Below are 14,896 nucleotides of genomic sequence, written 5' to 3'. Positions count from 1 at the left end.
TGGTAAATGGTCTATGTTTGAACGAAAGGAACATTTTTCACTTGTGGAATTCCTCATAATGAATTCCTGCAGGTAAAAGTCTTGTTTCTAAAAATCAATTCTAGAAATTTGGAATACTAGATTTTTTTACCTGTGTTCTTTCCCACTTCTTAAGTTAGTTATCAGCTCTTCTCTTATTTTTAAGTTATTCAATGAACCATTGGTCCTTAAGCATTTGGTGTTTTTTCTGTAATTATTTTGGAGGGAAGAGAGTAGGGATGATATCCTATTCTTCCTGGTATCCTTTTGGGTACTCATGAGCTGATTGTTCCAAGCATAAGCATATTTGTATTAGTTGAATAAAGTGTTGTAACAATACAGTGTCAGAAAGGTACTTTACTGAAAAACAAATTAAAAAAAAAAACCACAAACCCAAAACAACTTGTTTCTGGGTTTGGTATAACTGTCATCACAGTACTTTTCTGTAGAAAGCAAGCAGAGGCTAAAATTCGTTTCATGAAGCTGAACGCCTTTCCCTGGTGATGTTAATACATTGTAACTGAAAGTATTTTAAGTCTTTAAGAATCCAGTAGTTCCAAAATAGCAGTTTTTTTTCCTGAATGCATTTGATTTTCAGAATTCACAACTTGCAGTGACGCAAATAGCATTGTGGTTTTGTTCAGTCTTTTGAAACACAATATTCTGACTACTAGCTATGTTTGCATCAATAAGTACTCATTAAGTTTAATGGAAGTATAAATTCCTTGAGAGAAGATATCAACACATTGTGTGAAATAAGTCGAACATAGAGGAACCCAGAGTCTTTTTATGTAGAGGGCTGTGCAAATGGCAGTTAAGTAGGGCGAGCTGTAAACATCATATTGGACTTCATTAGATGGAGAAATGTGGTGACCATTTCAGCATGCCGGAGAACATGTGTATTTGAGATTAACATTTCTCTTTTTCACCGTTGTGTTTTATAGTTGCTAATGCTTATGCCTTCTTTTTACAGATCTGAATCTTTGAGCATCAAATTTGCCATAGAAGTTAGAGCTAAACAAATGTTAGTTAGTGAAGTAATTCATAAATTGTGTTTTAATGTAATTTAATCGTGTAGTGAATGAAAAAAGAAACATAAAACCAACTAGAATGATTTCAAGACAGAAAAATAGAGTGGAAATTGCAGAGGAGACAGCACTTTTTGTGTGTGTGCTCTGATTTTTTCTTTTTTTGATCATATGTAAGGCATTCTCATGAAGTTTTAACTTGCAGTGTTATTGTATGTTCTTGTAATGAAATAGTTGTGGATGGCTTTGGTGATAGCGAAGTATAACGCTAAAGGCCAAGGTCTGGGACTGCAGTAAAAATGTAGCATTTTAATGTTTGTCTTCAGTATAAATTACATAAAGTGTTTTTCTGTTTTAACTTTCAGTCTTTCTTTTCAGCCCTTATTTTGGGGAAGAGTTTTACTTTGAGATTCCAAGAACATTCCAGTGGTTGTCCTTCTACATTTATGATAAAAGTGTTTTACAAAAAGACCTGCGTATAGGTAAGTTCTGGGATACAGTCTACATCTTGCATAATGTTTGGTTATTTTCAGTATCATTATCTGTGGTATTAAGGATAGAATTACTAAAGTGATGCATTTTTCAAAACACAGTGTATAGTGCACTTGAACTAAATGTTCCTTTAAAGTTTGAAAAGCAGGATTTTGTTTCATTGCTTTATTCTATTATACTAAAATATGTAATAGGACATTTTATAGTCTTACAATTACAGTCTCAATACATTTTTTTTTAAATTCTATTTGTTTTTTCTCCATTTCTGTTTCAATTATTCATATTTGAATAATTGCCACTACCTGTAGGTCTTTGAAGAATGAATTGTAGAATAATTCCACAGAAATTGCAATTGTGAAATATTTCTTAAATTTTTTTTCTCTGTCAGTGCAACCTGTAACTTGGTGACTTAAAGCGTTTTGCAGCAATTTATGCAGCTTAGGTGAAAAATTAGAGGAAGTGGATTCCGCTCCCCCACCCCCGCATAATGGCTCTATTGCAGCTGCTATTTGGATATAGTTGCTGTAAAGCTCTGACAGTCTGCTGTGGAAGAAGCCTTCACATTACTTGAATTGAGGAAGGAAATAATTTGCACCAGAATGCCAGATAATTTGGTATAATAACAGCTTTCCAAATAGCAATCAGAAGAGTAAAAGGCATCTACCTTCAGTTTCCTATTTAAACATTCTTCAACACTGTTACTGTTCTCTCAAATCTTTATTATGTTATTTCCAGCCACAAGTGTGTTCTTTATTTTACCTAATCTTGTTAATAGTGATATCTAAGATAACACATTGTAATTAAGTTAATTTGGCTTTATATAAACTATTTTTCTGCTTTACTTATGCTTCATGTTCCTTGTTTCCATAAGCTTTACATGTAGCATCATAAGCTTAAAAAAAAACAAAAAACAAAACCAAAACCAAGCAACCAAACAAAAAACCCTAAAAGATAATTTAAACAGAAATCAAACTTCAAATCTGTTTAAATATTTGTCCTGTTCAGATGAAAGTGATGTTTATGCTTATCTCTCCCTGCCCTCCTCCCCCAGGAAAAGTGTCAATCAAAAAAGAAGATTTATGCAACTATACAGGAAAAGAGAACTGGTTTATGCTTCAACCTGTTGATTCTAATTCAGAGGTTCAGGTAACTAGTATGCACATTTGCATTTTTAAAATTAAATATAGATAAGTGCATGTAATGGTAGAAGTTTATATTGAGCTGTAGCAGGTAGAGGTTAGCATCTGTCTTAATTCTTGTGAGACAGTTGTGTCTTTCAGCTTGACTAGAGAATAATGCATATTCTACGCTTCTAAACTGGCTGTATTGTTCCTCATGATACTTAAAACTGACAGAAGACTTGAAGCAACTGTTTTGGAAATGTCTTAACAGTATTTTGATGTCTAAAATCTTTGCGAGAGGAGCTATGTACTTGAGACAGGTGAATTGTTTAGGAAACTACTGAATCTTTTTTTTTAGTCAGTTTTGGTGTTATCTGACTGATTATGTGACATGAAATGGTTAAAGCTGGAGGTACTTGTGCTGTGTTCCTTTATCTTATTTTGAAATACTTTTTGCATTCAGTATCAAATAACTTGGACTTCAGTCGTGTTTTGGTCTGTGGTTCAAGTTCTTCTGACAGCATTGTTCTAGTAATATGTAAAAATGAGATGGCTCTAGAAGTTATAGCAATTCTCTTTTTGGTTTGAGGAAGAAAACAGAACAGTGTTCTTGAGAATCTTTTAGCCTTGTTGCTGTGATAAACAATTTATTAGATTTTAATAGTTTTTTCAGATTTGCCTGAGGGCAAAAGTCTTGGACTTGGCAGTGTTTCTATTTTTCTAGTAACTTGGAAGTCCCTCTGGGTAGGGAGAATCCTGTCTACTTTTACAAAGAGGTGAATGTGCACAGAATTCTCAAAAAAAAATAAAAAAGACACATTATTTTCCAGGATTAATCATCTAAGAGCCATAAGTTTAGCATGCAGCTGTTGGGTCTATAGGAGGGCAGGTGATTGCTTTACATGAAGACAGATTTTCAAAACATCTGAATACCACTTTCTCATATCTGTTGAAAATCAGTTCTCTTTCAGTTAGGATAGAATATAATAGAATAGTTCAGTTGGAAGGGACCTACAGATCATCTAGTCCAACTGCAAGTTGTCTCATTCTTCTCCCAATTCTTCCATCTAATCACTCTGAATATTCTAGAAAGTCCTTTCCAGATATAAACTGAAATGCAATTTCTGCTTTGACTTAAATATTGTCATGCTTGCTATGTTTTTTCTCAGTCATAAAAATGTATTGAATGAAAGATTACTTTTTGTCATAATACTACATAAGTGTGAAAATTCAATTATTATATTCCATTAATAGAATTTAGCAATTTCTCACATACTGGACGTTAAAAGTTTTTAATTTTCCATGGCTTTGTAGCTCACAGTGGAATGTAAGCTCTTATTGATACTTTTCTGTGACTGGGGCATGTGTAAAGCACTCTCTTGCATGACACTTCCATTAAAGGATGACCTTTTCTGCAAAGGTGTGCTCCTCGTGTTAATCTTTCCTTGAGGTAGGGCATTTGGGTAGGTTTCTTCTCAGTCCTGCTTCCGTTTTCCATGAAATGTGTAAGAGCAGAGCTGAGACCGCTTCCCATCTGCCAGACTTGGCTGAAATCCCATTGGTTTGGATGTGCTATACTGTACTGAAATGTATTCCTTGGAGATTCCCAAGATTAGTGGTGGGACATGGCTGAAAACAGCAGGCTTTCACATAGTGTGTGGGCAGAAAAAGTGCATGAATGTTTATAAAGCTAGATAACAGTTGGGGGAAAAAAATTATTTTCAGATATGCTCTTCCCCTTATGGCACCATACATGTAGTTGACATTTTTTCCTCTAGTTCCTTCCATGTGAATATTTTCCAGAATTTGATGGGTGCAAGGCAATAGGATGGCTTAGAAGTATTTTGTGTTCCTTGGCTATATGTGGGACACATTGCAGTTTGCCTGGTTGGGGTTTTGTTTTGTTTTTTTTCCTTAAATCTTTGTTTGTTTCAAGAAAACTGCACTTTCTGTGTGCCAGTGATCTATTTTTCATGCAGCCTAACTTTGGTATAATGAGCAGCCAGGTACATTGGTAGTGGAGGTACATACTGAATATTGTGGTCTACAGCTTGTAGATGTACAAAATCCATACCAAGTAGTAAGTACTTTGGCAGTGGCTGTTGTCTTCTTTACTAATAAGCATATCTTGGGTTTTTTGTTTTCTTTACATTTCATCAATTCTTATAGTCTGTATGCAAAATTGTCAGCTCTACCTTGGTAGGACAAATGAAAGTTTCACTGGAAGACATTTGAGTTCGTTAATAACTTCGACAGTTTCTAGAAGGGCTTACAAGTATATTAAATGTAACATTTTGTCTTTTGTGGAATTAAACTTGCCAATTCCTGGAAAATAAAATGGGGTGGGGGGGGCGGGATAAACAGAGCAGTCATTTTCTAAAACCACCATACTTGTAATAAATTTAGGACTTCTCTAGGGTCACGATCCACTCCTAATGCAGAAGTTGTAAACCAGTCATTTTATCTTCTGGTTCCACAACTCTGTACACACAGGTAACCTGAAGTGGAGGTGATTAAAAGTTCAGCAGAGTAAAAGCACTATGTGCTTGAGTTAATATAAGTTTCTGGTGGAAGAAGGGTGATGGGTATTTCCTTTCAAGTGTGTGTGGGAGGAGAGTGGCCTCTCCCCAGCCATTGAAAGTGTGTAAAAATTACTTTGATTTTTAGAAAGCATCTGCTCTGTGTTTTGATCTTAGCTGTTTTTTTGTTTTGCTGCTGGTTACAATATTATGAATGGATATTCATCTTGTTTTCTTAAAACTTTTTCCTTTGTCCAGTAGTTCTTGAAAAGTATACACCAATGTGGGAACACTAAGCAAATAAAGTAGCCTTCAAAAAGTTGACTGGAACAGACCATATTTAACTGCAGCTAGTGCAAACTTGTTTTTTTATATATATATATATATACACAGACACACATATAAATCTTCGCGTTTTCTAAAATGCAGGTAGCCTCAGCACACTAATAAAATTCAATTCTTAGGATTGCTTGCCACCCCTTTCTTTTTTTTTCTTAAATCTTCATTTTGCTGATTTGAAATGAGGTTATATTGCTAAACCTGCCCTTCATCTTCGTTATTCATAGCAAGAAACATTTTGTAGGGTTTTGATTTATACTTGTGAAATACATTGATAAGGTCAAAATCTTTCCTGTACTTCTAGGGTTTTTGAAGGTAACTTTAACATTCATTGTTCTCTTTTTTAGAATTGACATGATTTATAATTGTTGAAGTATTGTAGATATGTATAGATTCTCCTGGTGTTCATGTAGAATGTGTAAACTTGGAAAAAATGGAGATGGAGCCTGAAGCCAGCTTATAGATTCCTAGTGGCTCAGATCTGTAACCCTAGGAAAGAAGAAAGGTCTGGGTAAGGTAAACCTTGAGGGGTTATCCGAGCTGAACGGATATTCCTAGTACAATGGAACTGTCGTCCATCACATAGTGCTAGGAGCTCAGTGTGGTAGACAGTAAGATACCACGTTGCTGAAATGTACTACATATGTTTGCTCTAATTTAGAATGGAAAAGCTGGAAAAAAGCTGATGGAAGCTGATAGAATCATAGAATCATTAAGGTTGGAAAAGACCCTTAAGATCATCGAGTCCAACCATTAACCTAGCACTGCCAAGTCCACCACTAAACCATGTCCCCGAGCACCACGTCTGCCCGTCTTTTAAATACCTCCAGGGATGGGGACTCAACCACTTCCCTGGGCAGCCTGGTCCAGTGCCTGACTACCCTTTCGGTGAAGAAGTTTTTCCTAATATCCAACCTAAACTTCCCCTGGCGCAGCTTGAGGCCATTTCCTCTCATCCTATCACTTGTTACTTGGGAGAAGAGACCAACCCCCACCTCGCTGTAACCTCCTTTCAGGTAGCTGTAGAGAGCAATAAGGTCTCCCCTCAACCTCCTCTTCTCCAGACTAAACAACCCCAGCTCCCTCAGCCGCTCCTCCTAAGACTTGTGCTCTAGACCTTTCACCAGCTTTGTTGCCCTCCTCTGGACACGCTCCAGCACCTCGATGTCCTTCTTGTAGTGAGGGGCCCAAAACTGTACACAGTATTTGAGGCATGGCCTCACCAGTGCCGAGTACAGGGGCACTATCACTTCCCTGGTCCTGCTGGTCCTGCTATTCCTGATACAAGCCAGGATGCCATTGGCCCTCTTGGCCACCTGAGCACACTGCTGGCTCACGTTCAGGCGGCTGTCAACCAACACCCCCAGGTCCTTTTCAGCCAGGCAGCTCTTCAGCCACTCTTCCCCAAGCCTGTAGCGTTGCATGGCGTTGTTGTGACCCAAGTGCAGGACCCGGCACTGAGCCTTGTTGAACCTCATGCAGTTGGCCCTGGCCCATAGATCCAGCCTGTCCAGATCCCTCTGCAGGGCCTTCCTACCCTCCAGCAGATCAACACTCCTGCCCAACTTGGTGTCGTCTGCAAACTTACTGAGGGTGCACTCGATCCCCTCATCCAGATCATTGATAAAGATATTAAACTGGACTGGCCCCAATACTCCCGGGGAACACCACTTGTGACCAGCCACCAGCTGGATTTAACTCCATTCACCACAACTCTTTGGGCCCAGCCATCCAGCCGTTTTTTTACCTAGCGAAGAGTACGCCCGTCCAAGCCATGAGCAGCCAGTTTCTCCAGGAGAATGCTGTGGGAGACAGTGTCAAAGGCCTTACTAAAGTCCAAGTAGACGACATCCACAGCCTTTCCCTCATCCACTAAGCAGGTCGCCTTGTCATAGAAGGAGATCAGGTTAGTGAAGCAGGACCTCTGTTTCATAAACCCCTGCTGGCTGAGCCTGATCCCCCGGTTGTCCCACACGTGCCGCGTAATGGCACTCAAGATGATCTGCTCCATGACCTTTCCCGGCACTGAGGTCAGGCTGACAGGCCTGTAGTTCCCTGGATCCTCCTTCCGACCTTTCTTGTAGAGGGGCGTCACATTTGCTAATTTCCAGTCGTCTGGGACCTCCCCGGTTGACCAGGACTGCTGGTAAATGATGGAGAGTGGCTTGCCAAGCTCTTCTGCCAGCTCCCTCAGTATCCTCGGGTGGATCCCGTCTGGCCCCATGAACTTGTGAACATCCAGGTGGAGGAGCGGGTTGGTGACTGCCACCTCTTCAACAACTGGGGCTTAATTCTGCATCCTATCTCCATCTCCCAGTTCAGGGGCCTGAAAACCCCAAGGATGACCAGTCTGACTATGAAAGACTGAGGCAAGGAAGGCATTAAGTACCTCAGCCTTCTCATCCTCGTGGCAATGTTTCCCTCCACATCCAACAAAGGAGGGAGATTCTCCCTGGCCCTCCTTTTGTTGTTGATATATTTGTAAAAACATTTTTTGTTATCTTTAACGGCGGTGACCAGTTTAAGTTCTAGCTGGGCCTTCTCCTTTCTAACCTTCTCCCTGCATCACCTTATAACATCTTTGTAGTCCTCCTGAGTCACCTGCCCCTTCTTCCAAAGGTGGTAAGCTGTCCTTTTTTTCCTGAGTTCCAGGAAATAGAACCTGTATCTGCTATGTAGAGACAGTTTTGCAGTAAGCACACAGAATTAACAATTTGGGCGATACTAAATGTGGGAATATTATGTAATTTGTGGAGTATTCTAGAGCCCCAGTTTTACTTTCCATGTGCCACAAGGACTTTAGTTTACTGAAGGTGCTTCTGAGTGGACAACTTGGGTTATTTTAGATTCTTTTTTTTAATTAAAGTTCTCTAACTTTTGGCTTAGAATTTTTTTCTTCTACTTAGATGTTGACATAGTGTGTATGGCATAAAGATGACCTTTCTTATTCTTACAAATTCAATAGTTCAGTTGTGATATTTGTTCCATTGAGTTGGGCGAAGTGGAAGGAAGAGGACAGAGTTCAAGAGAAATACTGTAACCTAGAGTTTCTGACATTGAGGGAGGAACTGGAAAATAACTGTTAGCATTTCTAACTCTGTTTAAACCCCACCACCCCCCTCAATAACTTTCCCAAGCAAGCATAGACATCCTTCAGATGAAAGAGTATGCATCTCCTCCTCTTGAATTTAAAGGAGAGAAGGTTTTATGAAGGAAACTAACACTGTCAAAAGTTACTTTGTGGTACACTTGGAACAGTAGTGTGATTCTGTATATGGAATGTGGGCATAATATATGAGCACCTATTGGCGTAAATATTTAAAATACAGTTGCTAGCCCAGTTTCGACCTAAGAGTTTTAGAAAACTAGAAAACTTGCATTTATTACAGATACTTGTAATATTTCATGATGTGGAAATGACCAAAATATCGAAACTGTGGGGAGAAAAAAACCTCTTAAAATACAGTATTAAAATGCAGTAGCAATGCTAAAAACAAAATTGTGTAACTGAATTGTTTTTGTAGCTCTGAAGTTTAGGATGGTGATTTGGACACTCTGGTTTTGGCTTCTTTGTTACTATGTGAATCTTGGCCACGTAATCAACAGTTCCATCTTCCTCTAGTCAGTATCTAAAATTGATTGTTAATCCATTTGTAAAGTTAAAATGGTACCTACCTGCTTTTGAACAGCCCCGAGATCTACAGATTTGAAAAGTACATTCACATAAAGTGCGCTGCTTATTTATTGTGTAAGAATGGCTGATTTCTCTTTGTTTTGAACTAAAACCCATCTGTACAACCACGTTTAAAACTCGGTTGCATATCATGTCAAAAGTTCTGATATAAATCTGCAGATCAGCCACTTTAGGAAACCATCACGCTGCTCTCAACAAACAAAACAAATGTACGCAAAACTCTCCATACATGTCAGGGAAATATTTACTTAGAGTCATGTTACTGTAGCCATCATGGTGCTGAGTTTTGAACAAACTACTTCTACAGATAGTTCTCAGGAGCAGTAAACTTTCTATTTTAGTCCTACTCATCGGTGTAGAACACGATTGGTGGTAGGTTGTTTTTTTTTTTTTTTAAAGCAAAAGGAAGATGTTTAGGCCATTCACAAGGTCTGCCTACTAAAACTAGTTAAGTCAGCTATTACAATAAATACTACTAATGTTGTCTTTTCATTTGTCATTCAAAAACTTTGCCTTGTAAGGCTGTTGGCATGCTTCTCAGTATCCTGTTTTTATCCTGTAAATCTATTTTTGTAACTGAGTTTCTCTGCTTGACAAATATTTTCTTAATGTACCTGTGTTCCAATCCATGTAGTAACAGTTTGCAAAACACTTGGCAGGCATCCCAAAATAGTTACGTTTAAAACTTCCTTATATAAGAAACTTCACTTCTCCTCCCATGTGACGTACAGAGAGAGAAACACAGCCCTTGCCCCAGGGGATTTACAATAAAAACATTTCAGTTCTATGTCAAAACATGAGTGCTATAGAAATGTGTGCAAGGTCAGCTAAGGGTTTTACTTCCATTTTAGCGTTTACAGCAAAACTGTAGTTAAAATTATAGCTTGCTTCCTTTGCCACACTTTAAAATTACCTTCCAGGTCCCTTCCCTAAGAATCATAATCATGGACAGACTAGTGTCATCTGATGTTCCATTTAGCAAATAGACAAATTCCAAGAATACTAAAGAGAAGATGGTTTAGAGGAAGGATTGTGTCAGTGTCTGGTTATCTTAGACGTGAAACCCAGCACAAATAGCCAGGCACTGAAAGGAGCAGCAGTATTGTTCAGGCAGTAGATGTTTGGAGCAAGGTTATGGTACCCAATTTTGGTCATCCCAAGAAAGTTGCATATCATGGTTTGGAGTTTTTGGAGGCTTTTATTGAGAAGGCAGAGTAGGCTGGCCCTTGCTGAGTTCTGAAGTTAGTCCATGCTGTGCCATCATTTGTGGATTCTTTTTCTTAATACATCCTACCGTATCAGAAAAAGGAAAGAACGAAGCCAGGTTTAGCAATTATTGCCACCATTTCCTGTCCTTTGTTGTGTTTACTGTTCCATGAGTATATCAGCAGACTTCATGAGATAGGTGAAAGCTGCACTGGGATGCATAATAAATTTCTAAATGATCTTCAGTCTGGTGGGATGGACAGGATCTCACAGCTGGATATTAAATGTTGCTGTTTATGGCTACTGCATACTATTCTACTTTTCTAAATATACCTAACTGCCTTCAGAGTCCAAGGTCATTTTAGAACTTTCTGCTGAAATGCTTATAAATTCACTGTCTGTTTGCTCAAGGATTCATCCTGTGCTTAGGACAAGAGAGCTGAGAGGCACTTTTGCTATTGGTACTTCCTCATGCTGGAAGAGATATTTTTTAGTGTGTGTGTTAAATCTGTGGAGGCTTGACCAATTCATGTGCTGGCTGCGGTTGAGGATAATGCTTCTCTTTATCATTGTCTCTCGAAGTTCAAATGCATTCATCGTACCCTACTTGCAGGATATGTGCTTTAGAATAGATACTTGCTTGAAGTGGATATATTGGAATTACCTTAAATAGCTTCTAACTGTAAACTATGTTATTGTTCTAATTACTACTTTTAAAATAAAGGCTTTTAAAACTATTTGTTTTTCTCTCTTGTTTTTTCAGGGAAAAGTTCACCTTGAATTAAAACTGAATGAACTGATAACAGATAATGGATCTGTGTGCCAGCAACTAGTAGTACAGTAAGAAAATCCATTAATCCTTGACTATTTAGTTGTTTGTTAGAACGTTATGTGATTTGTCTCTCTTAATACTGAATATCTGCACATCCTGGTACCAATAACATTTTTCTTTTTATATGACTTTCCTTGGAGCCTACCTTGCTGCCGGAATGGGTATATGCTGAGGGAATGGGTATGTGCTTAGGGAACTCCTGCAGAAGTTTTTCACAACTGCTCATCTCTGCTGCGCCCAAAGCACTTGCTTTTATTAGGACTCAGCATGGCTATCTGGTATCGGTAGTTCAGAGTCTTGTAATTCCAGTTGAATTGGGTCTGGTGAGAAAGCTAGGAATGCCCACTGCAGCTGACAGCCAGAACTTGCAGTACTGCTCTTCCTGAGAGAATTGAGCTGCTAGTGGTGGTGGTGGGAACAGTGTGAAACATTTTCAGTAGTAAGATTTTGGTTTGGTATGTGAAAATCCACGTTTAGTTTTGCTTCAGAATTACTTTCTCATGGTTAACCATGATAAGGGATGTTTATAGAGGAACAAAGTACAGGAGTTGCCGTTCTGCAGCAGCATAATGTTGCCACGTTTCAGTAAAATTTCTTAGCAACAGCTGAAGGAGTTTTCATTACCAAATTTAATTTTGACTCCAAAGTGTAAAGACATTACAGCATGTCAAAGAGCCTCATGGAAACAGTACATTTTTGGTATATGTTATTTCAGAAAAGACAAATTTCACCAATATTAAAGAAAAAGCACAGAATGAGACATACTGGAAGATACTAACCAGTCTGTACTCTTGTATTGTTACTGTTAGAGCTGTGTTTGATAATGATCCTATGTGATGGCTTTGGGAGTCTGAATATACAGGTTACAGATGTTAGTCACAGAAGACCAAAATTCCACATGTACTGGTCACTCAGTTTCTTTTTATTCATTATTAAGCAATACACTTAGGGCCAGAAATTGATAAGAAGCTAATGCAAATACAGCTATACAAAAATGTTTCGACACTGTCATAAAAAGTTTGTCTGATAAGGGCATACTAGAAGATACTGGTCTCTCTAGAAACTAATCCTATCCTTTACTTTGGAAGAAGTCTGACAGCCTTCTATGTTACTTGCCTCTGAGAGACTGCTTTCATTGAAAAGACCAGTGGAAACCAATGACTTGCAGAGACTCAGTGAGATTGACAGTGTTCTCTTGTGACTCTACGTTCTCAGCATGAGTTAGGTTCAGGAGAACAAGCCAGTCTTACTGCAGTTTTTTTATTTTTAGTGCTTCAGAAAGAAATAAAAGCTTTTCTGCACTTGTCTCCTAACAGGTTGTGGGATAGGCCATGTGAAGAAAAGGGTAAAGACACAGGGGTTATAAAGACTAAGTGAAAATTAAGATTAAAAACTCAAAATGTAGTAAGATTCTTAATTTTGCTTTCAAACATGGTTCATTAACTTATATATTTATTCAGAGAGTAAGGGTTGTCGTGGGTTTTTGGGGTTTTTTTTGGGGTTTGTTTTTTTTTAAATCCTCTCTGAGAATTTAGTATGAAAGAATGGGTTGTATTGTGAAACTGTGAGGGGAGGAAATGGTGTGTGGTCTTCTGTTTGTCTCAGTGACTTCATGTTCAGATCAGCTCCAGGGAGCAGGGAGAGACACTTACACTGTCAATTTTGCTAATGTAATTTTCATTATGAGGTTTAAATTACATTCTTTCTGTCTTAGTCAACTATCTAAACAAAGATGAGTAGTTTAGTTGGAGCCAGACCTAGCAAAATAATCTCTTTGCTTTTCCGTTACTTGGTATGAAAACGGAAGCTAGTTCTTTGGTAGAACTAAGCCAGTGAAACTGGTAGTGCTTTAATGGATATTGTAGGCTGATAATTCAGGTAAGATATGGAAACTTGCTGTACATCAATGTATATTTGTAACTTAAAGATAATTCTGAATGTGTTTCTACTTGTATAGTGGGTGGCAGCTTGCCTCACTGGGAGTCCTGCTGCTCTTGTTTTTGTATCCCACCTGCAGCACAAGGCAGAATTAGAACAGCTTTTCCCCCATGGACTATTCACCACCAAAAGCTGGCTGGAGCTTGATGACTTTGTGTTTTATTCCCAACTTAACTTTCTGATAGAATATTTTTTTAATTTTTTTTTTTATATATCTGTGCACTTTAGTCTAAGTTAAATTATTTTATTTTATTTTTAAAACATGTTTGGATTTTTAATATGATGAAGAAAAGTTGCTTTAGAAAGTTACTGTTGCAGATTGCAGTTTTGAGTAGGAAGTGGGTTACTCACTGTGCCCTCTCTTAGGATCTCTTTATGACTGAGATAAATGATCAAAAGGAAGCCAGGGTTCTCTCGTGGTTGCTGTACTCGCCCACTCACTGACACGTGGGAGAGGACCGTGCGTTAAACACTGCAGTATTACATCAGTACTTTTGTCTTCATCTGAGATTATGAAATGCACTGGAGTTCCTTAAACTAAAAATGTTCAGTAGTATTTTATCACACAAGCTGATAGCCTTGAAAAAATTGGCTGCATAAGTAATACATTGTACGTAAATATATTTTTGGATGTACATGTGAGAATATGAGAAATAAGAAGTCTCTCCCTGGATATAGTGTTATAGAAATGGATGTGAGGGCATTTTTGAGACCTTTTTGATCTTAAAGCATGAGGACCTTACAGAAAATACACGTGAGATTCTTTAACAGAAAATGTGAACTCTTTAGCAGTCTGCTTATTTTGTAAATTTCTGAGGGTAATTAGTCAGTGATGCACTTATTGCTATGTTTTGTTAGTCACCAGGCCCCGAGAAGTCATTGTATTAGTAACTCCTTTAAAAAAGCTGAAATAGGAAGTAGCAGAGCTGTGATTGAGTAAAAAAAGGCAAAGGTGGGCATGTATGTGTGTTTCTGTCCTGGCTTCTTCTCAATCTGTCCAAAACTGAAAAAGTATTGGCCAAAGAAAAAAATATCATGGAAAAAATAATTCTTAAAATATGGGCTGTAATACTTGCCTTTCAGAGCCATGTTTTACTTCATGTCCAAATTAATGGTCTCTCAATGTAATGAGGCAGGGAAGCTTTTAAACCTTCACCAGTTACATTTTTTTGTAGGATAAGAGAATTCTAGATACTTGTGCTGGCTTCTGTGCGTAGGTAAGTTTCTAATGGATTTCCACAATGTATTCCCTGGGAGTCCGGAAGTTCTACAAAGATGAAAAATAGTAGCTATAACTTTCACAACACAAGATTGAAGATCATGTTAAGCGCACAGACAATAGCAAGAAATTCAAGGGCTGTGGTTCTGAACGTTATCTGGAGTCCCCTCTCACCTTTTTGTTTGTGGATGAATGAAAGCAATAGGATTGGACGTGACTAGGAGATGGATCCATATTATTTTGGTTTTGTAGACATGGTTGTAGAAGCTTTTTTTGCTGGTCTTCTAGATGGGTTTTATGATAAGAATTGATTTAAAACCTGAAGGTGATTCCAGTAGGAAGCAGTTTTGGAAAGTTAAGGATTTGGACAAGAGAGCTGCTGCTGATGGTAGCCTCTTACAGCTAATGTGGGAGGGAGGAAGGCTTAATTTCTCATGCTAGTATGTATAGTAAAACCATCTTTTCCAAACAAGAAGTTGTTGGGAAAAGA

The 14,896-nt window shown here is 38.2% G+C and overlaps 1 protein-coding gene across 3 annotated transcripts in view; it reads left to right on the top strand.

Annotated features, from left to right (window-relative positions):
• Positions 1-14,896, top strand: part of RASA2 (RAS p21 protein activator 2) — a 54,708-nt gene that overhangs the window by 11,147 nt on the left and 28,665 nt on the right. For 2 of the 3 annotated variants that reach the window (XM_087740098.1, XM_087740099.1), the window contains exons 3-5: positions 1,425-1,528; positions 2,590-2,684; positions 11,181-11,257. In XM_087740098.1, the coding sequence (XP_087596224.1) occupies positions 1,425-1,528; positions 2,590-2,684; positions 11,181-11,257 (276 nt within the window). Of the gene's footprint in view, positions 1-1,411; positions 1,529-2,589; positions 2,685-11,180; positions 11,258-14,896 lie in introns of all 3 variants that reach the window. The other variant, XM_087740100.1, reaches the window with a different exon arrangement.

Source organism: Nipponia nippon, unplaced genomic scaffold (genome assembly GCF_047370975.1).
Source record: "Nipponia nippon isolate SJK-2023a ecotype South Korea unplaced genomic scaffold, ASM4737097v1 scaffold_7, whole genome shotgun sequence".
In the NCBI taxonomy this organism is placed as follows: domain Eukaryota; kingdom Metazoa; phylum Chordata; class Aves; order Pelecaniformes; family Threskiornithidae; genus Nipponia; species Nipponia nippon.
The sequence above is the reverse complement of the archived record's forward strand: the minus strand, read 5'-3'. Positions and strand labels throughout refer to the sequence as shown.